We start from the raw sequence: 26042 nt of genomic DNA, 5'->3' as shown, positions 1-26042 counted from the left end.
AAAAAACTCATTGGGTCAATGGTAAAGTTATAAACAGCTTCAGACAAGCAAGTTTCAGTGATTAAATTTAATTTCTAACCAAGAAGCAAAGGTCTGATGATATGATATCTGGAATTAAGAATACACATCTTTTGTATTAGATTCCTATTGCTGTTATAACAAATTACCACAATTTAGTAGCTTAAACAACACACATTCATTATCTCACTGTTCTGGATGTCGGAACTCTGAAATGGGTCTCACAGGGCTGAAAGCGAGGGATCAACAGCCCTGCCTTCCTTATGAAGGTTCTAGGGGAGAATCCTTGCTTTGCCTTTTCCAGCTCCTAGAGGCTGCCCACTTTCCTTGCTTTGTTGACCCCCTTCTAGCAATTTCATCACTCTGACCTCTGCTTCCCTCCTCACATCTCCTCTGACTCTGACTCTCCTGCCTTCCTCTGATGAGGACCTTTGTGATTACATTGAGTCCGCCTGGATAATCCAGCATAATCTCCCCATCTCAAGATCCTTAATTTAATCACATCTGCAAAATCCCTTTTACTATGGAAGGTAGTATTTTCACAGATTCTGAGGATTAAGACATGGAGGACATCTTTGGGGTGCTATGATTCTTCTGAATGCAGAATGAATGCAGTTTCATTCTATTGCATTGTTAGTTATGCCTATTTTGAACTTAACTATTGCATGTTAATTATTGTATGTTTTGTATATTGGCTTTTGCGACCAGGTTAGCATGCTGGTATACAAAGAATGTGTAAGCTTATAAACCAATCTAATTCAGGAGTTCTCAAAGGTTACCACACATCAGAATCATCTAGAAGGCTTGTTAAAACACAGATTACTGGAACCCATCAAAGATTTTTGGATTCCATATGTCTGGACTAGGGCCTGAGAATGTGCATTTCTAATAGATTTCCAGGTGATGCTGATGCTACTGTTCCAGGGACGACACTGAAAATCAATGTAGTAAATCCTTTCTTGAATAATATGAAAGTGAATTAGCTAGATAGATGCACAGAGAGTCTAATAAATAAGTTGGTAGATAATTTTCATGGCTCTCTATCACCTTCTTGCTTGAGTTTTGACTATTCTGGAAACTACCTAGTTGCTGATATTAAATTGAATGCAGCTTACCTGGGATTCCAGTATGAAATGGCGATCGAAGCCTTGGGTTCTTGTCCTGGAAGATCCTATTACCGACTAGACCATACTCCTAGGGACTCTAAGACCCCTAACATCTCCCGCCTTGGTTCCTCCCTCTGTATCCTACTTACAAGGCTATTGGGGAAATTAAATGACAACATATGTGACAGAGGTTTGGAAACTGAAAAGCACCATAAAATGTAGAGGGTTTCAAAACATTTCTTTCTTGGAACTGAAGTATACTCTTCATTAAGTACATTCTTAACCTATATAAATTTTATGTTTTATGTTTATTCAGAAGCATTATTTATATAGCTACAGCATGACCTATTCACAAAATGGCTCATTAGTTAGTTACCATAATATATTTTTTAGACAGTATACACCACATATTTTTTTTGTTGTTTTTTAAAAGAGGTGGGTTTCATGCTTAAGTTAGTTACGTCGTTTACTACTGCCGTGTTTCTCAACAATGTGCCTATGAATTGTCTGGGGATCTTATTAAATGCATATTCTGATTCCATATATCTGAGTTAGTGTCTAAGATTCTGCATTTCTAATGAGCTGCCAAGTGATGTTGATGCAACTGGTCCAGGCACATCACTTTGGGAGGCAAGGACTTATTGTTCACTCAATATATGTCTTTGATGATAGATCCTCCATCTGTGCCTTCTTTACATTCTATAGTTATGTGTGTGTGTGTGTGTGTGTGTGTGTGTGTGTGTGTTTAATCCATACTGTAGTAGCATAAATTATCTAATGAGAAACACTAGGTATTCTAAATTATCGTCATTTACCACAATAAAGATGTAAAAATATCAACATCTTAACACATTACAACTAGCAGGATGGATATTTATTGAGAGTTAAATCAGTACCTCTAACACGATTAAACATGGACCTAGATAGATTTCAGTTAAAGAATTTTCAACAGGCCTATGCTTTGTCCTGCCCTGACCCTGGGCAAGTAATTTCAATCTCAGTCCAGCTATTCTCTCTTTCGTTGCAGGTGAAAATCGAGCTACCAACACAACTCCACGAGAAGCATCATATTTTGTTTTCTTTTTATCATGTCACTTGTGACATAAATGCAAAAGCTAATGCCAAAAAGAAGGAGGCTCTGGAAACATCAGGTACTGACAGGAAGCAGACTAAGAAAGCTTAACATGTCATCTGTTTGACATGAATTGGAAAATATTTTAAAATCTCTGATTTACTGATATTTTTTAGCTAAATTTTGTATTCGTAAGTGATAAATAGCTTTATTTTTACTCCTCACCATGGAGGTTTGTCCTCAACAGTTTTCTCTTTGTTGTTCCTCTGCACAGTTGGATACGCTTGGCTTCCTCTGATGAAACATGATCAGATAGCTTCTCAAGAGTACAATATCCCGGTGGCAACAAGCCTGCCTCCTAATTATTTAAGCTTCCAGGATTCTGCAAGTGGAAAGGTAATGAATGATGTATAATTTAAGAGAAAAAAATACGTGAGCTAAATGGCATGAGGTTACCTTCTTTCTACTATTTAAATCAACCCACTATAGTGTGTTTATCCATTGTAGTTACGAATCAAGTGTACCTACAATATTTCAAATATCTGGTTTAGTATATGGCCAGTAGAAATGATCTATTAAAAGTGATCCCCTGATGTCACTTTGGTCTGATTTACCAATATTGCCAAATGTATTTGCATCTTTTATCTTCCATCTCTATAGTCATAAGATTAATGGATAAGGATGGCAAATTAACATAAACTAAAGAACCTATTTATTTTCCCTCTGTCCAATGCCACAGTGACAGTAACAAACTCTGTTTTGCAGCATGGTGGGAGTGACATTAAATGGGTTGATGGTGGCAAACCACTTTTCAAAGTATCGACATTTGTTGTATCAACAGTGAATACTCAGGTAAGCATGTCATCCTGAATATCAGCATCTTCTCTAACACAGAATCATAAGGTGTCTCCTAGATTTACAAGAGGAGATTCACCGTTTCACAGATTGTGAGAAGAGCAGGTGACTGAAAGGGAAGAATGTTTGCGGCATAACTGTATGCCTCTCGCAGGAGAGATGGAATGCTCTAACCCGTAAAAGCCCAGGGGCCATAAAACTGCAGACCAAAATACTGAAAATGTATTTATCAAGATGACACTCCCCTTAGAACATGGTTTCCTTCCAATGACAACACCCAAGTATTAAAAATGTGAAATGGTGAAAATAAACACTTGGGACCTTTACCTCAACGCTAAGTCTAATTCCCAATGTCTACCCAAGGCTCGCCTAATGGGAAGGCCACAAGGTGAGCAAAACTGCATTTGAGAGCTACCTCGGCCAAGTTCTGGCTCAGTGACCCTGGACAAGTCACTTCACCCCTGAAATCCTTATTTCCTCCTCAGGAAAATGACAACAATAAAATCTCTCTACCTAAGGTTGTGGTGAGGATCAAAATGAGAAACTGTGAAAGTATCTCATGAAGTACAAAATGCTATACAAATGTAATTATTATCATTGTCAAATTACCGCAAACTCACCCCTTCTATTGCAAGACGGTGTATTTCACCACAATGTGAGGACTTTTATGGTACCAATTATAAACTACAAAGCAAATTCTAAGTCCATAAAATATGTATTTATCCTTTCTTATATTCAATGTGGATCTGCTTTTCGATTTTTGCTTCATGCTGCTCTCTCTCTAGCCCATACTTGGTTACTAAGAAAAATGAAATAATCCAGGTACCACATGTATATTGGATCAAAATTTCTCTCAGTAACCTCTGGTGCCTCAAGCCAAATTTAGTCCTCTTCCCCACTCATACCCATAACTCCTTAAACCCATCTTTTCTCTGATGCCATCAGTCTTGGTCAAGCCCCACAAAATGGTCATTCTCCACCCAATCCTGCTTTTATATATCTCAGAATGTCCCGACTTTCTCTTTCTCATGCTTCCTATTGCTTCCCTCCAAATAGCCCAGGTCTCTCTGACTCACCACTACTCACCTTTCCCTACGTCCATTTCTCCCGCCCACATACTCATCACCCTGAGGAGACACATTCACCTTTGATTCATCACAGTATTTACCTCAGTTTTCAAACACCCAAGAGCCTCTCCTGCACTGTGCCCTCCTTAGTTCCCCCAAGACCTGGTGATCCTTTTGACGTGTAGACTTTCCTCAGCCAGGAAGGCAATATCTCCCTCTCTGCCTCCCCTCCCCTCATTGACCTGGTCAGCTCCTACCCATCCTTCAGATCTTCGCTCAAATGCCTCAAAGAAGGCTTCCCTGTTTCCTGACCTTGAAGACATGCTGGGTTGTCTTGTCATACACCCATATGGCACCTTGCTTTCCTTTGAAGCACTTAACTAATTATGATCAAGTAAGTATGTGTGGAAATCATGGTACGGTCCCTGCCTCCCTGGCATAATAGAAGGACCACAGAGTAAGGGAGTGGGTTTTCCTCGTCCTCCACTCTGTCCTCTGTGCCTGCCAAAGGCCTGGCATATAGTCAGCTTTCAATAAATAATTGTTGAATAAATGAATAAATGAAGTGAAACTAAAAATATCACACATACACACACACACACACACTGACCTGAGGGAAAACCAAACGACAGATGCCCTTCTAGAATCGACAAATGCCAGAGAAACACCCAGAGAGTGTATCTTCACTAAAATTCTGTATCTCACTTCCTGACTGCACAACTCCCACCCTCAGCACAGAACTTAAGAGAATTTCCAAGGTGTCACCCTCTTCACAAGATAGCGTATTAGTTTGCTAAAGGGCTTTTTAGTTTACTCAGGCTGCCATAACAAAATACCACAGACTAGGTGGCTTAAACAACAGGAATTTGTTTTTTCACAGTTCTGGAGGAGGAGCTGGTTTCTTCTGAAGCCTCTCTCCTTGGCGTGTAGATAGCCACCTTCTTGCCATGTCCTCACGTGTTCTTTCCTCTGTGTGTGCGTGTGTCTAGTGCCCAAAGTTACTCTTTTATAAGGACATCAGCCACACTGGATTAGGACCACCCTAACTGCCTCATTTAACTTAACTACCTCTTTAAAGACCTTATCTCTAAATACGGTTACATTCTGAGATACTGGGAGTTAAGACTTCAACATATGGATTTTGAGGGGACACACTTCAGCCCATAACAAAGGAAAAGAGTCAGTTTTATCTCCTGATGTTAGTATGGACTTCCTATTTTTTGACTAACTTGGGCATTTGAAGTCTGAAATATCCCTGTGCATGTTAAAGAGTACGCATTCTCACGTATGTTAAGGAATATGTAAGAAAAATTGGTAGAAATCTGTGGAAGAAACGGGAGCAAGAAAATGGAGACAGCAATTAAAGAAAAAAAAGGAATAGAGCCAAGGGAGGTAATTCTTCCGCCGTTGTCATGTGGCCGAGAAGGAAAACAAACCTATGAGAATGAAACAAGAGAGAGAGTGGGCTTTGTATTTCAGATGGAGCCTTCAACATGCCAGAGTGTCTAGTGGAAATGAAAGCTCTGTCACTCTGGCTCCGATAAAGCACTTGCACATCAAGGCCTCTATCCTATAGAAATGCTCACCTTCCATGACCATGATTGTTACACAGTTTGTGTGTCATCAGAAATAAACACTTTTTTTTTTTGCTATTTCAGGATCCGCATGTGAACGCATTTTTCCAACAGTGCCAAAAAAGAGAGAAAGATATATCTCAGTCACCTACCTCGAATTTTGTCCCTTCTTGTGAGGTAACATGACATGCAAATCATTTTCGTGGTCTCCAGGGTAGAAATGGGCAAAAGAAACCTTTACATTTTCCATTAGTAGCAAACGAAGAGGTAATTATTATTGAAGATTTTTAAATGCCTTATCAGTTCAGAGTAAATGATTTTATTTCACAATTCCTAAATAGTCTCTGTCTGTTGATTAAAAAACAAGCAAAGATCAGTTTTTCCAAAATAAAGGCAATTGAAAATCAGAATCAATTGATTTTAACTTCGCAATTAAATATAGTGTCCTTGCAACATAACCCTCATGCCTGTATGCCGTGCTAAATGCAGTGAAGAATAAAGTCAGATAAAGGTGAGCTACAGTATTCATAGTCAAGTTCTGAAAAACATCAGCAGAATGTTCTTTAAATTTAATCCCTGCCCTTTTTTTTTCCTGCCAATTTACTACAGAACTTATTGCATGTGGAGAAGATTCATGCAATCATGAGTTTTCTGCCTATAATCTTGAATCAGCTCTTCAAGGTTCTAGTACAGAATGAGGAGGATGAAATAAGCACAACTGTGACCAGGTACCCATAACACGGCCTTAGGAGAAGAAATTTAATAATCTGTGGTTACACAAAACTTTGATTTTAACTATGTAGTGGTGTATGCTTTCATTTCCTTTGACTACATATCTCAAATTTAGGTATTACTCACTCTTGAACTCTTACCTTCTCATCATCTATTATTATCATTCAAGTAAAGTTTTAGACTTCTTTTTTAACTTTTTCTTTGTATTTTTTAAGGAAACTTTTTATTTTGAGATGATTATAGATTCACATGCAGTTGTAAGAAATAATGCAGTGAGATCCCATGCTCCCTTTTCCAAGTTTCTCCCATTGGCAACATCTTGCAAAACTATAGTACAATATCTACCAGCATATTGACAATGATAGAATCAGGATACAGAACAGTTCCATCACCGTAATGATCCCTCATGTTGCCCTGTTATAGTCACAGCTATTTCCCTGTCATCCCCATCCCCACCGCTTATCCCTAAAATTTTGTGATTTTCCATATATAAATATATGTAGTCATATAGTATGACACTGTGTAACATTTTGGGATTACTTTAGCTTTTCTCACTCAGCATATTCTCTGGAGATTCATCCAGGTTGTTGCATCTAACAATAGTTCATTCTTTTTTATTTCTGAGTAGTATTCCATACCACACTAGGCTTAACAATTTACCTGTTGAATGGCATCTGGGTTGTTTCCCAGTTTTCATTTCTCCGAGATAGATGCCCAGTGTAATTGCTGGGTCATATGATAGTTGCATGTGTAATTTTTAAGAAAACGCCAAAGTGTTTTCCAGAGTGGCTGTACCATTTCACACTCCCACTTGATCTTTTTTTTATTATTCAATTGTTGTTTAACTATTCTCACTTTATTTATTTTTTGTGAGGAAGATTGGCCCCTGAGCTAACTTCTGTTGCCAATCTTCCTCTTTTTGCTGAGGAAGATTAGTCCTGAGCTAACATCTGTGCCCATCTTCCTCTATTTTGTATGTGGGACACCACAACAGCATGGCTTGATGAGCAATGTGTAGGTCCGTGCCTGGGATCTGAACCTGCAAATCCTGGGCTGCTGAAGCAGAGCGTGTGAACTTAACCACTACACCACTGGGCTGGTCCCTAAATATTCTCACTTTAAATTTGTCTATACTACATTCTTCAACATTATTAATCTGTCTGGTGACTTTGGCAATCATAATTTCCTCTTTACAAAGATAGCGTTTTGAATTAATTATTGAATCATATATTGCTAATGTTCTTTTTTTTAAACATTAGTCACAGCACTCTAGAAAAACATTTCTCTTGACATTGAAATGTTTCCAATACCTTCCTAACTCGCAAGCATATTATTAACCTCTTTCAGAATGGGAATGTTTAGCCTCGTTTTTAAAGGAGAGCCCTGAAGCTCTGAAAAATTAAAGTATTTCTAATAGTTTCACAACCAGCCAGTTCTGGACGCAGATTAAAATTCCCTGACTGTGTCTTCAACTGTTGTTCTTTTCAGCATGAATATATGGGTCTGTGTTGACAAGACTCCTAAATATTTCAGCTGATAGATCTGTTGAAATTCTGAGATATTCCTAAGCACGACAGCCATGGAGCTACTGGAAGTGTTAATGTGAAAAGTTCAACCCATGCTACCACTGCTGTGAGAAATTGCATCCCAGATAATGGGGAAAAAAACAGAAAAACCTACATCTTGACCTAATTACTTTTTCTAAAAGCATATATAGTGCCTCTAGGTTGGGCCGGAAGCACTTTTACAATGGAATATGATAAGCAATTAGAGGTTAAAGTTCTCAAGTTTTAATCAGGTACTAAAAATGATCCCTTTTCCAAGAAGACAATGTCAGCAAACACATAGAACATAATAGCACATTCAACTCACGCAAAAAATCAGCAATGTGATATTGCAGCCATAAGACATTACTTGTATCTTAGTGTTTAGAGATTTCATGGTTGGAAATGGCTAACAGGTGATGTAGATATCAAATACCCATTATTGGGGAATAAGGGGAGCGAGGGAGAGTCTGAAATTGGTTCATTCATTCATTAACTATTAAGTACCCAGTTTACCAAACACTCCAGTGACAAACCAAGTGGTATTTTCCTGCCTTCTCCAGAAGGGCCACTGAACAGCTTTGTGTTTCCAGGGTTCTGACCGACATTGTAGCCAAGTGCCACGAGGAGCAGCTGGACCACTCTGTCCAGTCGTACATTAAGGTATGAGATCACCACTTGGACACTGGTCATATCCCCCTGCACTGTGTGGCTTGTCTCATTTCCTGTCTGCAATAAGTGGGAAGTTTCTCCCTTTAGCTGGGTGGTGCCCACCACAGTAATATCAGGCATTCCCCTTAGCTACTTAGAATTCTGTCTGTTTGCATTGATGGGCTAGATGTATTGTTTAAATGTATAAATAACATGTACATGTGCCAATGAATATTTATATGGGGAGAGAGAGCAAAGAAAGAGATAGAGGAGAAAACTATAGTGTTGTCCTTTTGAAGTGAACATTACAAATAAATGAAATTCCTGTGTAAATATAAGGAAGATTTTTCCTCTTGGTTTGTTGAATGCTCTATGTTTCTTCTGTAATGTTTTCTTAGCTCTTTTTATTGTTTTCTCAGGCATTATTTCATTTTCCCAGTTACTGTATATTTGTACCTGCTTCTGGTATGTTAAGTCCTTTATCCTCTGGCATGAACCACTAGCCCATTCCATCAGTGTGCACTGCTTCTTTCAGCATCCTTCGTCAAGTGTTCACTTGGACATGTTTATATTCTCATTTCCAGTTGGCCTGTGAATTAATGCCAGTGAACTTGGGATGATGTTTGCACATTATAGTTCTGGCCTAAATGTCATCGTGAATGAAAAGAAAGAATGCATCCAGAGATAAATAAGAGTACCTTATATATTACTTTATAATGCATAGAAGACCTAAATTTCTATGCATAGATTAAATCTTTTTGAGATATAGACCTTTTTCAATTAAAGGAATGTATTCCATTAGTGTATATGCATAGACATATACCCATATATTTTAGATGTCTAGAAAGATGACTAGAGAAGAATTTTGGGTCTTTTGTGCTAAAAACTTATAAAAAACAAAAAAGCTCTTGTAAAAGGAAATAACTGGAAATTTCATTCTGACATGAACCCTTATGAGATACCATCAGTGAGGAACTTTTTTCATTACAGTGTATATCTATATATTTTCTACCTGCCAGAAATATTAGATGTCTTCCCAAACACCTAAGTATGAGTGTGTACCCTTCCTTAAAATAGCATATATGCCAAAAATAGTCAGTTACTTCAGAATAATTTCCCTATGGTATAATTTATCCGATAAGGTCTACATTTCAATTGCGGAAAGCCAGTTCCACCTACAAATGCCTCTTTAGTTTGCTCTCTGTTTAAGATAGAGTCATAGCTTACTCTTATAGGGTATTGATGAAGTTACATTCAACAGAATCATCTACAGAACATTCATTCTCCCAACCCTTACCTCAATTTTCCACTTCAATCTCAAAAAGGGCTAAGAAGAAAAACATTCCTCAATCCATATTACACAAAGAAATCTTCATTTCAACACAAGTATCATATACCTTGTTCCAATGGAATCATTGGAAACTACATGAAGAACCCACTGACGCTGTGACTATTTTTGTCACAGCCCAGGCTAGTTCTTTATTAGAACCTTAAGTCAGCTCTCAGACTCTATCTATGATGCTCATGGAGAGGTGTGTTGGAAATGCATCCAAATATGGTCTTTATTTTTAATCAGGATATTTGAAATATCCTGATAAGACCATTTGATTTTGTAATGGAGAAGACTGTTTATATAGTTAGCTTTGAAGTAGTTCGAATCCAGAAATACATCTATGTGGAATTTCAAGTTGATAACTATTCCTAAAGATATTTTATAACATATTTTCATATATGTAAAACAAATACAGCCTAATGAATATAACAAACTTGAATTTTACTCTGGAAAGAGCACTAAACCAGCAAGTGAGAAACTAGGTTTTAGCCAAGGTTAAATAGTTAGCTTGAGCAATCAGCCTCTCTGAACCTCATTTTTCTTCTCTGTGAAGTGAGATGGGATGGACCAGATGAACATCCAGCTCTCTGATTCTGAGATTGGACTCCTGTTGCAGTACATGATTGACAGATTGACCTTGACCAAGGAGTCTGATATTTTTACTATAGGTGGAAAAAAATATTTTTTAACATATAGATAGATATTAAGCCCCACACCTAGGAGTACAATGAAAACTGATGGGCTGGTTCCAATACGTGCTTTGATGTCCTTGAAAGATGCGATAGTCAATGTAATTGATGCTTATTCAAAAGCAAACTAAACACCATTTCAAGTTCAGTGGTGCTAAATGCTGCTAACTCACCCCATCTACAATATCCAAAATGCACACATAGGCCTTGTCTTTTTCAAAGATGTATGTCTAAAGTCAATCTATTTAAATGCCATGGTTTACAACTATTCTTGGCACTGACGTGTTCTAGCCAAAATTTTAAAATAAGAGTATTTCAGAGCTAGTTGAAATGCCCTTGGGGCTAAATGAGTGCTCATGGGGTTAGGTAGTTGATGATGACATTACCCTTATATGAGTCATAATCCATGAGGGGAAAAAATCATATTCCTCTTGATTTTAGCTATTTTCATGCATCTCTTAGCTTCTCTTTCCACTTTGGGATGAGCTTGGAGAAGTCAGGCCCCATCAGGATGACTTAGGTGTCAATGAGCTTTGAAGTTCAAAGAAATGATCATAGATTCAAATATGAATATGCCTCTGCTTTGAGTTTCTTGCCTGCCTTCACTCTTGATTATAGTGAAGTCTGAATTGTGAATATTATGAAGAAATGACCCTTCCTTGAGGCAAGCCCAACTCATAAGTAAAATATTATAATTCAGTAATAAGCATTTTATATTTGAAATGTATGTGCATAAGTTGATACTGATATCCTTAAAATATATAAAGAAATACTGAAAACTAAGACCATTACATGCACTCAGTGGTACATGCCAAAATCAATCTTTTGAGGGAAAAAAAGAAAGTGAGCAGCATTTGTTATCTTACTGCTGGCCAATGTTCATGAAGCCTTTGAGAATTATATCTAAGCATGAGATGGTAGACCTTGGGCATGTGGGAAGCTCACCTACTGGCCTCTGGAAGGCACCTGCTTCCCCACTTGGCTATTTGAGTGGGTGCTCTACCCTTTCAGGATGAAGAATTGCTACCATGTCACCTGTTACCAGTGGAAGGAAGGAGAAGGGGATATGTGTCCTAAGTAGGTGGGTCAAAGCCCTCCATGTTTCCTTGAACCTGCTAAATTGCTCTCTGACTCTTTCTATTGATTTCTATGAAAAGAGTTTAAGGAGAGCTTAGGCACGCAAGGCCCTACCTGTGCAAAGCCCTAAATAGGAACAGGTGTGTATTACACTTATCATTGGGCCTTCGTCTACTTCATGACAAAATCTGGCATGAGCAGATAATTTTGAAATATGAGTTATTTAGGGAACATGATTTTTGAAGCTTTGTTTTTTTAAAATATTTAACTTGTTCCACTTTTTGGATTTTCTTCAGTTCGTGTTCAAGACCATGGCATGCAAGGAGAGAACTATACATGAAGAATTGGCTAAAAGTGTGACTGGTCTTTTGAAATCAAATAACTCCACAACAGTAAAGCATATCCTCAAGGTAAAGAATTTAAAGATGGTCCTTTAATTGTTAATGTGAGGGATGGCTCACTCTCAACCCTGGAAGAAGATAGGATTCATTGATTTTCATAGACCGTTTCTCTTATAGTTTCTAGCATAAGCTTCATATTGAAACTGTAGCATATAAAAATATTAAGCAAAAGAAATCTACGTCAAGAGAATAGATCACCTTAAAAAGCAGAATGAACCCAAATTAAGTCCTTTGGCCTAAAGGCAGAATGAATGACTATTAAGAATGATCTAAAACATTCGAAGATGCTAAGTGTATCAAAAATAAAGTTTATTGGGTTTTTAGGCACGGTAAGAGGAAAAATACCAACAAAAGGGTTAATGATGTATTAATGAATATGCTGACAACAGAGAGGAAGCAGAGAAACAGCCACTCTTAGAGCCCCCAAAGTTGAAACACATGCATTTGTAGGAAGATAAAGAAGAGATAGTAAGAAGCTTATACAAAGATAACTCTAACTTATTATAGAATAGTGAATTTAGTCCCCAGCTAAATTAATTATCTATCATGACTTGACAGATGGATGATTGATTCCTAAGTAGCTAGAATGAGAGGGCGAGATCAATACATGTCAACATGAGTTCACTGAAATCAGATCATCCTAGGCCAAGCAATTTGTTTAAATTAGCCTTATGAGTATATTTATTCAGTTTATCCAACAAATATGTTCCGAGGGCATCCCATGCCACAGGCACCATCCTAGGCACCTGGTACATGTCAGAGAGTAAAATAAAGATCTCTGCTCTTGGGGAGCTTACATTCTACTGGAGGATAAAAACAATAAACTACAGACATAATAAAATAAATTAAATTGTATATAGAAGATGAGAAGTAGGATGGGAAAAGAAAGTGTCAAGCAGCTAAGCGGAATTGGGAGCACCGAGGGTACGGGTGAGGTTTGCAGTTTTAAATAGAATGGTCAGGATAGAGCTCATGGAGAAGGGAATACTTGTGCAAAAAATGTGAAGGGAGAGAGGGAGCTGGCGTGTGGATGTTGAGAGTAGAACGTAAAGGTAGAGGAGAAGACCTGAATAAAGCCATAAGGCCAAGCATGCCTGATGTGCCTGAAGGACGGCAAGGAAGCCAATGTGGCTAGAGCCAAGTGAGCGAAGAAGAGAGGAGGCCAGATGAAGTCAGAGAAGCAATGGGAGGTTTGGCAGGTAGCGTGAGGCCTTGTAGGCCTTTGCAAAGGCTTTGGCTTTCTCTCAGAGGGAAATTGGGATTCGTTAGAGGGTTTTGAGCAGAAGAGTGACGTGAGCTGACCTTGGTTCACAAAGAGTGCTCTGATGGCCATGTAGGAAATAGACTGTAGTGGAGTAAGGATGGAGACAGGCCCCGCTGGAGACGGCTGCCTGCTGGAGGAGCAGGGTCCTCTGGGGACAGTCAGCGTTCAGTAAAAGACAAGGTGAAGGGAATGTTTGGGGGAGAAATCGCATCTTCAGGAGATTTTGCTGATGATGGCCCATGTGACCCGGTGGGTGGGATTCAAGAGATGGAAGCAGTGGGTATATGGATACGAAAGGGAATGTGGGTGCCTGCAGAGATTAGAGGGCAGGAGAGGAGTGGGGACTTCGTCTGTTATCAGACATGAACAGAAACAAAAGACTCAATTTGATTGGTTCTGGCAGACTCAATGTAAATAGCGAAAACAGGCCAGAGTGCTGAGGGATGAAGAGTGGCAGGTGTTGGTTGAATTAAGAGACAAATGTTGGAACATTTGGCATGATTGTTAAAAATATCATTTTGGACAAGATAGGGGAAAGGAGGTTTTAACAGTGTGCCTTGTGTTAATTAAATAGTCCCAACAACATGAATTTCATTTCCAACATCTATATTTCCAAGTTGCCATTTACATTTTTTTTTTTTACTAAGAAGTGACCCCTTCAATAAGCTAGAGCTGCCTCTTTCAAACTTAAACCTCCTCTCCTCCTCATCTTAGTCAGTCTTCTAGAATTTGCACTCAAAAGTTCTTAGCTGCATGGTTTGTATCAGCCTAAAACTGGATGTAATTCAAATGCCCATCGACAGTAGAGCAGATAAATAAATTGTGATTATATATGTGATGCGGTGACAATACAGGACCCCCAGTTACATGACTCAGCATAAATGAACCTCAAAACAGAATTTGCTGAATTAAAAAGGCAATCACAGAAGAATGCGTACAGGATGATTCCATTTATATGAAGTTCAGTAGCAAACAAAACTGAATATTGCTTCAAGATATAATATTGGTAGCAAAATTATGAAGTAAAGCAAGGGAATGATTAGCACAAAATTCAAAATTGTTGTCTGTGGTGGAGAGAATGGGAAGGGGAGAGAATCAGAGAGGTATATTCTTTAACCTGTACTTATATGATACACCCTTTTTGTATCTGGGATAAATGTCACCCTTAGATCCAAGAAAGAGGGGTCTCCATCCCGGGATGTTCCTTCGTCTTCTCCAACTGTGCCCGTCCCCATAGCAAAAGGTATGAGAGTAGCCAAGAGCAGTGCCCACCGGGAGCCCCATCTTCCCTTTCCGAACCTGTAAGAATCCCTCAAGGGCCTGTAGGCTTATTCCTGGGTCTGCTTAGACCTCCTTCCTCAGTGCACCCTCCAGAAGGCAAATCTTGATACCTGGGTGCAACCCTAGACCCAAGAGGGAGCAGTTTGAGGTGGGAGAAAGGGGCTGGTTTGTGGACAGCACTTGGATGTGCAGGCTGGACAGTCACACGTGTGTGCCAGGCCCCTCAAGGTGTAGGACAGAGCCTTGGGTGAGGAGAGGGGGAAGGCCAGGCACCTGCTCTCCCCGTGCCCCCACATTCTGGTACAGCATTCCAAGTTGTCATGAAGTTATACGTGTCAAGGTAAGAAGATCAAACACACCTTATTTAGCATTTTGTCAGCCTGACTTCCAAGTTTCAGATACTTAGACATGTGGCCTTTCATTTTTACTCTGGCTTCTAGTCCTGGAAATGAAAGGGGTGGGCTTGCTCTGATATTATTTTAATATAAATTAAATATTAAATTAAAGTTGTTTAGGGGCCAGCCCCGTGGCATAGTGGTTGAGTTTGGCACACTTCACTTTGGCAGCCCTGGTTCGCAGGTTCGGATCCTGGGCGCGGACCTAAACCACTCGTCAGCCATGCTGTGGCGGTGACCCACATATAAAAAATAGAGGAAGATAGGCACAGATGTCAGCTTCGCGCTAATCTTCCTCAGCAAAAGAAAAACAGTTTTGTTTACTTTTGTTTAACTAAGCGAAACAAATACAATAAATATTTCATAAGACTACTGTCTAATCAGCCATGTTGGGTAAACTGGTGTCTTGTTTTAGTTTAAATATTCTTTGAGATGACTGAGGAACTAGAATGTCTGACATTTACTTCTACCATTAGAACTTTGATAAAGATCATCCTAACATAGTGGAGAATCTATCATTGCTCTGATGCATTTAATTTCAAAGAATACATTTTAAGATAAAGATTTTATAATATTACATGTTGTAAAGAACAAAATTATCATTATTTTTACCATAGGATAATAAATTTCTTAATATCTTTTCTTTTCCTAATAGCATTCCTGGTTCTTCTTTGCAATTATCCTAAAATCAATGGCACAGCACTTGGTTGACACAAATAAAATTCAGGTAAGAGCATAGGTAAGATAATATTATCCAACAATTATGCTAATGAATATGCTCCGATTAGTTGCATTGTTATTTGCTTTGTAAACTTTAGCAATTTATGTTAATTGCTTTTTAAGTGGGGGAAATGATTGTGTGTGTCAGTACAGGTCCTTCAGAAGCAGATGCCGGGACAAAATTGGAAGTGCAAAATGGCAAAAACGACAAGAAAAAGGATTAGGAAAGTTCTGACACCTGTGAAAGGAGATGGAGAAGGAAGGAGGATTGGCCAGAAAGAGCCTTGCAGTGAGAAAGTTTTAGCTGGGCCGATGGCAGTCTGAGAGCAAAGAATGTTCATTAGAAGAGTCCTGCATTGGGCGGATGGTCTGGTTCTGGTATCTCTAGAAGCTCAGTTATTGACTTGGAGCAGCCTTGGGAGAGTACGGCCTTGGCATGAATGCTTGAGTGGGTCCCCAAGATTCAGTGGCTATTTAGATTCTTCCCAGTAGATTTTGTCTTGAAAGATCATCTGAGCTATGCACATCATGGCTGCCACAGTCCACAGTTTGCACTACTTATCACACGTGTTCGTGAATCTGTCCTCCACAGTTCCCATGAGCCTGTCTTCCAGAAAGGAAACATAAGAGGAAGGCTAGTGGGATTACCTATAGCCCCTGTTACTGCAGTTGGTCTCGGGGCCCTACATGGTACTCATCGTCTCCCTGCTCTACTATCCATTCTAGATTTCCCTCATCCTCAGCCAGCAGCTCTCAAGGTCTTGGTGACCTACTTGTGGTGTGACCCAAACCCTCATCCAGAGTGGTCCAGAGTGGTCTCAGCCTCTGGTAATTATACTCTACTCAGACCATTCATAGCTATAATTGTGTAAGGAGGACAAGAAGCACTCAAGTGGATCACTTGAATTCCACACTCATTTCTCTCTTCTCTCATGTGGATAAAACCAAAGGGAAACCTCTGACACTGCCCCCGCCCCCCCCCCCAGAGAGTCAATCAGAACAATATTGCTTGGGGTGGGGATGGTGTGATTACTGATATTGTCTTCATTTACACTCTTGGTGGGGGAGGGGCTATGTCAGAGGCTTCCACTTGGCCTTCCCCACTAGGATAGTTCCCAGCATGAGGTTACACCAAATGCTAATTATGCCAATACAAATTTTACGTTTGGACCAAGTAAGTGACTATTGGGTAGATCTTTGAACCCAGTGGACCCACTGTTAACAGAACTTTAGTCAAGACTCCTTTTTTAATCCCTGTAAGTTCCCACTCTAACAGTGTGGGACATGATGATGCTCTTGGTCTCCAGATATAATATCGACTCAGATCTTGTATCCAATAGTGCTTGAAATATAGGAGTATTTCAAGTGTACAGTCTCCCTAGTGTACAGTCACCTGTGTAAATGGCTGTAGGGGACCCTTTGGAGAAGGATTGGTAGAATCATTACAATATATAGTTACTGAAGTACTACAGGGGGCTTTCTTTAGGGAAGCTGCCTCTTCTTCAGTCAATGTGTACCAGATCTGAAAATTGACTCAGGTCCAGAAACAGACAGAGGAATCATGACTGTTTATTGGAGTGAACATCCTCATCTTCTGATTGCCATCTTCTTGCTTTCTTGGTGGATATTAAGCATTGCCATTGCTGGTGGCTGTCTGTCTTGTCCGTTGGGATTCCACATATCATTAACCAGCTCTACAACTCTCTGAGAGTCAAGCCCCCTTGACTGCCCTCCAGCCTTGCCATTTGTTATGATAAATGCAGCCCCCTGGCTCCCAGAGATTAGGTACAATCACTTGGCCTACATTATCCCCATGGGGATAACGGCTGTTAGTGAGCCAACACCTGCACCACCACCCCCACCTCCACAACTGCTTCTCCCCCTTACAGATGGGAGACACCTCTGAACTTCTTATGGCTGTCAGTCTCCAGTACCTTCTTGATGGTCTTGGTGGATGGTGTGTCTTCTGGGCCTTCCTGTGGAACCTGATCCTCTGGTAGGCCTTCCGGCCCCCCATAGATCCTACGCGTCCACCTCCATCTGCCTCTTTATTCCTTCCTCTATTGTCTACCAGGGTAATTCAGGCATTTCCACTCTGCTTAAAATGAGCCATCTCCAGGATTCTAAGAGCCACCCAACAGTGAGTGGTCCATCCTCTGAGGTCTTGTTTAAGCCCATGTCCTGATAAAGCACCCCCATGTCAATGAATTTTAATCTATCCACTCTTACGTTCTGGCCGTCTTCATCAAACACCCTCAACATCTAATCTCAGAGGTACTCCCACCGTGGCTCCTGCTGGTACCTGCTAGCTAATTCTTACAGCTCCTTAGAGTATACTCTCTTTCTTACCACATTAGACCCAGCAAGGTCACAGCTGGGTTAAGCTGGGATTTAACCCCAGTTAATGGCCTGAGCCCCGGGAGAGGAGGAACGGCAGCTCCTGAAGGGCTTGCCTATTGCCTTGCAGGGAGAGGCCTTTGTGGTGTCTTCTCACATGAGAGAAGTGCTGACTCTTAGTAGGGAGGGATGGGACACTTTTATGTGCGCTGAGCATTCAGGTAAGTGTGCAGAGCCACTGTCCTTGGGTCGTCCATCCACGTGTCCCCATCCATGCTTCCAGACCCAAGGCCTTTCCTACCATGGCCTTGACATAAGCATAACAGATCTGCCTTGGCTGTATGTTTAATCAGCTCTTGAATTCCAAAATTCTTAATTTTTAAGTTCTGTATTTGCTTTTCAGTTGTGTCTGCTCTCCTACTTCCAGAGATAAGAGCCTCCTGTCTGGGAGGAAGAGAAAATCTAACATGAAGATAAGAATGATTCCTGTCTCTCTGTTATTAAGCTGTGTTGGAGTCAGGAAACCTCACCACTATAATTCTTGTTCTGCCACTAACATGTTACATGATAAAAAAGACACTTAACAAATCAGAGCCTGTTTTCCCATCTGAAAAAAAGAATGGATTGGACTAAAATCCTTGAGTTCCCATCAGTATGTATCTGCTCAAATAGATAGTTCACAAAACGCCCTTATGAACAGCCTAAGAATAAAGGAAATCATCATGGACAACACCTTTGTGTCTAATAGTTTATCTTCACTGATTCAAGTTCCCTTTTCATTACCCCCTTCAGGAGTAAGCCCCACACTCCAGTTTTCTTCCATGGGCCCCGACCTTCCAATTTTCTAAGCCATCTCTATTTATCACAGTAGGAAAAGACCTGATACCATCATTTGACTCAAAAACATTCACAATAAATGTCTCCCAAGCTATTTGCGTTTTCTTTTTAATTGTGAAGTGAATGGTTTTCTCCGCCATTAAAGAAATTTCCATCATCAAGGAGCAAGTGTGGGAGATGTGAGGATGTCAGGAAAGACGTCTGGTTTAGTCCTCTGAGAGGCAGGTAGCACCTCCATATGACCCCTGCTCTCTTAACCAAGGTGAGTTCCTATTTACTAGGAACTGCTGTATGTCTTCTCAGCACTGATCTCTAGTAGCAAAGGGTTCATTGTGCTGGCTGCACTTTTTGGTTCCCAGCAGCCCCTTGTTCCTAACAAAACTCCCAAATGCCTGACATTCAGCCCACGCATTCTGAGCCTGTTGCTCGTGACCTTTGCCATACCAAAGACCAAATTCCCCAGTATGTTCCAGCTCTGCAGCTTGGGATCAGACCGTGCTGTCGCCTTACCCACTTCCTCCCCTGTCCTGAGGCAGAAAATCCACAATCTGCAGTGCAGGAGGACTTCTCCCACCTTGAGCCTTTGGGATATACTTCCAGAGAACAATTGAAAATATGATTCGTGTATTTACCAGTCAGCACGTCTTTGGGTTAAGAGTGAGAGCAGGCCACAAGGCGAGTTGGAGAGGAAGGCAAAGTGAATAAAGACCAGAGGGAGTATCAAAGCCCAAGAGATGAATGCATGTCCATGCGAAGAAAATGTTGGTGTTGATCTGAGAGGACTAGCAAAATGAAAAGAGGAAAACTACAGTGTGCTTTGATTATTTAAAAAGTGATTGTTGCTTTCATGTAGGTGAATTGTTTACTTTTATTGCCCAAGGTAGATGGAGCAGAATGACAAATGATGTATGTGATTAAATTGTTTAGGTTTATTTGTTGTTAGTGTAATTTGATTTCAACAATAGGCTTTGAATATATACAGAGGGGAACCATGAGATCCTCAAAATACCTACACAGTGGTATCCTGGTAAATTGGCTTAAAAACCAAAAGCCAATCCAAACCAGCCCCAACATCCCACAGTTAAATCACTATTTGTTCTACGCAATTTCTGTAACTTCATCCTCCGTGGTTTTTATTCTTGCGGCATTAGAATAAGATGGGTGCTCGGAATTTTAGAAATACATGATTCAGTCTAACTCTAAATTTTGTGTTTCTATCTATCGTGAAAATGTGTGTCTAATTTTAAAATAAATTTGTAAACATAAATGAATCTTACCTATCTCATGCAATGGGGCTGTGTAAATTCTCAAAGTAGAGACTGAGATGGAAAAACTCAGCTGCCTGAGGCTTTCCCCTCATGTGCTAGAGTTCAGACAGGAGGAGTGGATTCCTGGACCTAAGAGTGTCTTTAGGGACCAATAGAGTTTTACTCAATGTATGTTATGTAATCTCACAGCCAAGCCATTTTGCATTTTGTGGAAAAACTATCTTGACTGTGAGGTCCCACTGGCTGTGGCATATCCTGTGACCATGGAGTTAAGACTAGCTGGGACAAACTTTCAGCTATAAGATGAATAGGGTCTGAGGATCTGATATTATACATGGTGATTATGGTTGATAACACTGTATTGTATACATGAAATTTGCTAAGAGAGGAGAACTTAAATGTTGTCACCAAAAAAAAAAGATAAATATGTGAGGTGAAGGACTTGTTAATTAACTAGATGGGAAGAATCCTTTCACAATGTATATGTGTATCAAAACGCCACAATGTACACTTTAAATATCTTACAATTTTATGTGTCAATTATACCTCAGTAAAGCTGAAATAAATTCAAAAAAGTTTAGCTGGGACTCACTACTTATTAGAGGACATTTCAAACCAGTATCTGTAATCATTCAGTTATTTGTTCATTGATCTCTTATAGTTGTTTATTAGGGGATTCCTAGATTACAAAATCAAAATAATTGATTTTTAAATTAAATAGATAACTGTGTGTCAAAGAAAATCTAGAATAATATGCATTAAACCATTAACAGTAGTTATTTCCTGAGAGGGAAGAGAGGGGAATTAAGATGTGAAAGGTCATAGAAAATGTTACATTTGTATACTGTTTGAATAGTTTGCGATTAATATATGTTATAATTTACTTTTTAATGAAAAAGTGAAAAGTTTATTGGCCAAAATAGAAGAAAATACTAAATTAAAATGAAAATATGACCTTAAAATTAAAAGGGCTTCTATTTTGTTATTGCTTTCAAGTTTTCAAAAGGACTCTTTTTGTTTGATGTTATACAAAATGAAGTAAGTCTTTCCGTTTATTTATTCCAGGTTTAGTATTTCACATGCCACATTATAAAAAAATGATCCATTCCTTCCTTAGCTTTCCCGGGCTCAAAGATTTCCTGAATCTTACCAAAATGAGTTGGACAATCTTGTCATGGTCCTTTGCGACCACGTGATTTGGAAATACAAAGATGCACTGGAAGAAACAAGAAGGGCAAACCACAGCGTTGCCAGATTTCTCAAGGTACAGTTATACAAGGTCACAATTCTGTTCAAGCCCCCGTGATAGTGGACGCGAGATGTTCTAATTGTTAATCAGTTCACATCTTCGTTTATGATGAAGAGTCAACACTAGCCCTATTAGATGAATACTTTCATATTCTATACCTCTTTCCTGCTTGAAATACTTTTTAATATTTTTTCCAACTTTGACTCATATACAGCAAAAACCAAGGTAAGATGAAAGTATCCATTTGAGTGTTGTCAAATGATAGTACCTCTAAATATTTTTTAAGAGAAAAAGTGAGATTTTTAAAGGAGAGGCCACCCTGTGGCAATATTATTCTCTCAGGCATTTCTGCACTTGAAGTGATGTTCCAGATTGGCTATAGTTCTAACAGTGATGCCAAATAGCCACTTGGGGAAAACTTTTGGGAATTTAGGACTTTTGTTATATTACCTCCAGGATCTTTTTCACATGATGAAAATATTATGCACTAATCACATAAAAGGAAAATTATCAATTAAAGTATTGAGCAATCACTTACTAAACTGGAATGTCCTAGGTGAGCCAGCCCTGATGGCCTAGCAGTTAAAATTCACAGTGCTCCACTTTGGCGCCCCAGGTTTGGTTCCCAGGCACAGAACGACACCACTCGTCTGTCAGTAGCCATGCTGTGGCAGCGGCTCACACAGAACTAGAAGAACCTACGTCTAGAATATGCAACTATGTACTGGGGCTTTGGGGAGGAAAAAAATGTCCTGGGTGAAAATGTGCCCTCCTTTACATCATGTCATGGGCAAGTAATATTTTTGCAGCGATTATGCAAAAAATCTTGTACATTTCTGACTATTCTCTCCTGGAAGTAGATAGGATGCACATGTATTCAGGACTACCTATGTAGCTTTTGTAACTTTTCTTTCTAATGCCAATTTTAACTTACCTGAGTGAACCTGTCTTAAATACTCTTCTTATGCAGGCATAACACCAAGGAGGCGGCAAAGGAAAATTCATTCTGATTTTTATTTTCCTTCTCAGACAGCCATGTCTTTTTATCCTCTTGACTAATCAGTCCTTTATTTCAATTAGCTTTTGGAAATCATCTAATATAAGAGACAGACTTAGTTTGGTAGCAAAATATGTTTAAAGAAACATCTGTGATATTTCTCTCTAAGCATCAAAAAAAGATGGATAAGCAAGTCTCTGAAAAGGGGAAAGTCTTCATATTTACTATATATGACTTCAATGTTCTGTGTTTTTGGAATAAATCAATGTTTTCCATAGAGCTCATCTATGCAAAAGTTGCTAACAGGTGGTACCTAAGCTAATGCCTAGCACAGGGGCAAAGGAAAGTGTCCAAGATGAAGAAGGAAATGATGGTCCCAGTGGCTTCATGAAATATATAGGAAAAGGGCAAGGACACTCATGTGGTGTGTTTTGCAATCTAGAGTTTTGTAACTTATCACTGAAGCAATTACAGAGTAAAATTCTCATTGTCCTCACAATCAGTGAAATCAAATAAGTATTGTTTTCATTACAACAATATGTTTTTGCATGTAATTCAGAATACTTGGCTTTTAATTTATTAAACCAAATTGAGAAAAAGTTTAGTAAGGTATAAGTTATCCTCTAAATCAAGAGGCTGCAAACTTTTTCTTTAAAGGCCAAATACTAAATATTTTCAGCTTTGCAGGCCACACAGTCTCTGTCACAACTACTCGACTCTGCTATTGTAGCAAAACAACAGCCGTAGACCATTCGCCATAGACAGTTTGTAAATAATTGAGTGTGGCTGTGTTCCAATAAAACTTTGTTTACAAAAGCAGACAGTGGGCCACTCTTGCCCCCTGGGCCATAGCTTGCCAAAGACTGCTATCAATTATTTCCTGTTAATAAAGGTTAATATAAATTATTTTGAAACAAAAGCAGAGAGGCCCCTCCATGCCTCAGCAATGGGCAGAAGAGCCTCTGCACCTGGGGTTAAGAAGATGCTGGGATAGACCAGGCAGGGCACCTATGACAAGAGAGACACACTCGATGAAGCTTGACCTGCAGGAGGGCTCTCTGCAGGAAGAAGGCTGATTCTGCAGATCTGTGTCCTAGGAATGACCCCCTTTTTTCCTCACTGCCCTTTGAAAAGAGAATGACAAGCTTACCACATAGAAGGTCTTTCTTCAATCTCAAGAAACCCAAAGTGAGTTTTCCTAGATCCCCAGGACAGGCGGCCTTCTCCTCGTCTTCACAGGTGCTGGAGTTTGGCCTCCTTCAAAAGCTCATAGGTCTGCTCTGCAGGGTAGCCACAGCAGCCCCTGGGAGGTGGCAGTTGCCACTACTCTGGTTCAATGACAGGACTCACCAGCCCCTCCTCCCTCAAGTCAAAGGGCCTGTGTCTTCACCAAAGACATCCCCAGGGCTTTTCTTCTCCTGCTCTTTCTTGAGAAGTTTCTAGAGCCCACAGTTGTCCTGGATGGTATCCCTCTCTCTGGAAGGTGAGACCCAAGCCCTTTCCCAGCAAGAGAGAGACAGCAGAGGCATTTTGGGGAGAGAGTTACATGGTGCGGATATTCCAAGGGTGACCGGGTTGGGACTTCCTCGTGCAGGTGGAAGGATTTGACACACCTGCTGGGAGCCTGCTTAGTGCAGAAGACACAAAAGCCCCTCTTTTCCTCCCCTCCTCCTCTTAGGGCTCTGCATCTTCTAGCCTGTGATTATGCTCTCATGTCTACCTCTCTCCACTGTTCTATTGGGAGATGGGAGGACACAGGAGTCATTTACTTTTTACCGAATGATGAGTTATTGAAAGAACTTAAATGCATATTAAAAATGAAAATGTAAATGAGGCAATATACTAACACAGTAATGAATAGGTACATAAAAACACTCAGAAGAAAAACCAAGAAAAATGGAAAGGAAAAACAAAACAAAAATATAAATGACCTAACTGGAAGAATGTTAGTAGAGAAAATAGCTCTTGTTTATGCATAGGTATATTTCAACGGGAGACTTTTCACTCGGTGTACTACCTATAACAAGATTTTATGTCCAGTCCTTCCTGAGAAAAGAGATTTGGCTGTAAAATTGAGGAGATATCCAAGAAATGCAAAACCATTGCAGTGGATCATCCTGGACTCTTTGGCCAAGCAGGAAGCCTTCCATACTGAATGGTGCAGTGGCTGAGAAATTTTCCCATGTAGTTCGCATGCTCACACACATGTGGATGGATAGAATGAAACTCACACATACAGTGATGAGCCCCATGTGGCAATCCACTATAGTGCCTCCCTAAGATACTGCATCAGTAAATGTGGTCCATGCCTCCTCCTTCACAGCTTTCCAGTTGCTGGCCACTGTGGCTTGGTTACTGGTTACATGGCCATCGGTGTTTTGGAGAGAAAGCAGGTGTTGTGCCAACTTGGCATGCTTACCTGTCTCCTCCAAGCCTACCTACTGTTTAAGTCTCTTATTACAATTAAGAGAGTTTGACAACAGAACGAGACACAGTGAGCAAGATCTCATACCTTCACTCTTCAAATTCAAGCTGCCTTGGCTGAAAAAAAGAGCTGCTCTGTGGAAGGAGGCCAGTGAGATTTCAAAAGGCTTTTCTGACCCATCTCTGCCACCCTCATTCCTACCCCGTGTTGTACAGCCAAGGAGCTTCACCCAAGGAATTGTGGAACCGCATTATTAAAAACCAACCATACAATGTACCTTAAGTGGTTAAAAAAAACAGACAAGTAAAAGCTAAAACTTTGGCTATAAGAAGGAAAGAGCTATAATATTTCATTGCAAATCTCCAAGTGATGTATAAAATTGATAAATATGAGTTTGTAACTTTCTGGTGTGTGTACTGTATCTAGTACATATTTTAATTAATTGCCATATGTGGATGAATGCTTAAACATACTGTAGAGATTTTTAAAACATTTATTATGCAACATATTTAATTAAATGTTATATTACTTCAATATATTTAATTATCTTTCCTAAAATCTTTAATGGTCCTTAAAGTAAAAATGTCTGAATTTAGAATTTTATCCTTTTCAGCGCTGCTTTACTTTCATGGACCGGGGCTTTGTATTTAAGATGGTTAACAATTACATAAGCATGTTCTCCTCTGGTGATCTCAAGGTAAGAACTAAGTGTAAGAGTGACTGCTTTCTAAACTGTGGCATTATAAATAAATAAACTGGTCTCTGTGTATATCTGCCTAAAACATTAACCTACCCATTCTCTGTATCAAGAAATAATTTCTACACCAATGAGAGGCAGCTTTTAAAATGGTTCATCTGCTGAGTAAGTCTCCCAAGTCCTTCCTTAATGGAAGACAAAAGAGTGTGGAATGGAAGTGTTTACATTTCACTTCAATTTCTTGTGGGTGGTAAAAGGAGTGATTGTTTTCACCTTCAATTCTTGTAGTCAAGTTTGCTCGGGGCCGTCTTGGTTTTAGCACTGAAAGTCACACTCCCCTGGAATCCTTCAGTCTTGGGCAAAATGGCGCAGTTGATCACCCTACCTGAGTAGAGGATATGTGTCAGGAGATAGGCAGAGAACAGTGCTGTCTAGAGACTAGTGGTTCTCAAA

The 26042-nt window shown here is 39.7% G+C and overlaps 1 protein-coding gene across 2 annotated transcripts in view; it reads left to right on the top strand.

Moving 5' to 3' along the window:
- Nucleotides 1-26042, top strand: part of DOCK10 (dedicator of cytokinesis 10) — a 262692-nt gene that overhangs the window by 193569 nt on the left and 43081 nt on the right. For both annotated transcript variants that reach the window (XM_058533107.1, XM_058533108.1), the window contains exons 20-29: nt 2152-2275; nt 2471-2592; nt 2962-3048; nt 5777-5869; nt 6302-6420; nt 8562-8631; nt 12015-12128; nt 15715-15786; nt 21339-21485; nt 25506-25589. In XM_058533107.1, coding sequence (XP_058389090.1) covers nt 2152-2275; nt 2471-2592; nt 2962-3048; nt 5777-5869; nt 6302-6420; nt 8562-8631; nt 12015-12128; nt 15715-15786; nt 21339-21485; nt 25506-25589 — 1032 coding nt within the window. The remainder of the gene's footprint in view (nt 1-2151; nt 2276-2470; nt 2593-2961; nt 3049-5776; nt 5870-6301; nt 6421-8561; nt 8632-12014; nt 12129-15714; nt 15787-21338; nt 21486-25505; nt 25590-26042) is intronic.

The sequence above is a fragment of the Diceros bicornis genome, chromosome 37, assembly GCF_020826845.1.
Source record: "Diceros bicornis minor isolate mBicDic1 chromosome 37, mDicBic1.mat.cur, whole genome shotgun sequence".
NCBI classification, from domain to species: domain Eukaryota; kingdom Metazoa; phylum Chordata; class Mammalia; order Perissodactyla; family Rhinocerotidae; genus Diceros; species Diceros bicornis.
Note: the sequence above shows the minus strand (reverse complement) of the source record. Positions and strands in the feature narration are given on the sequence as shown.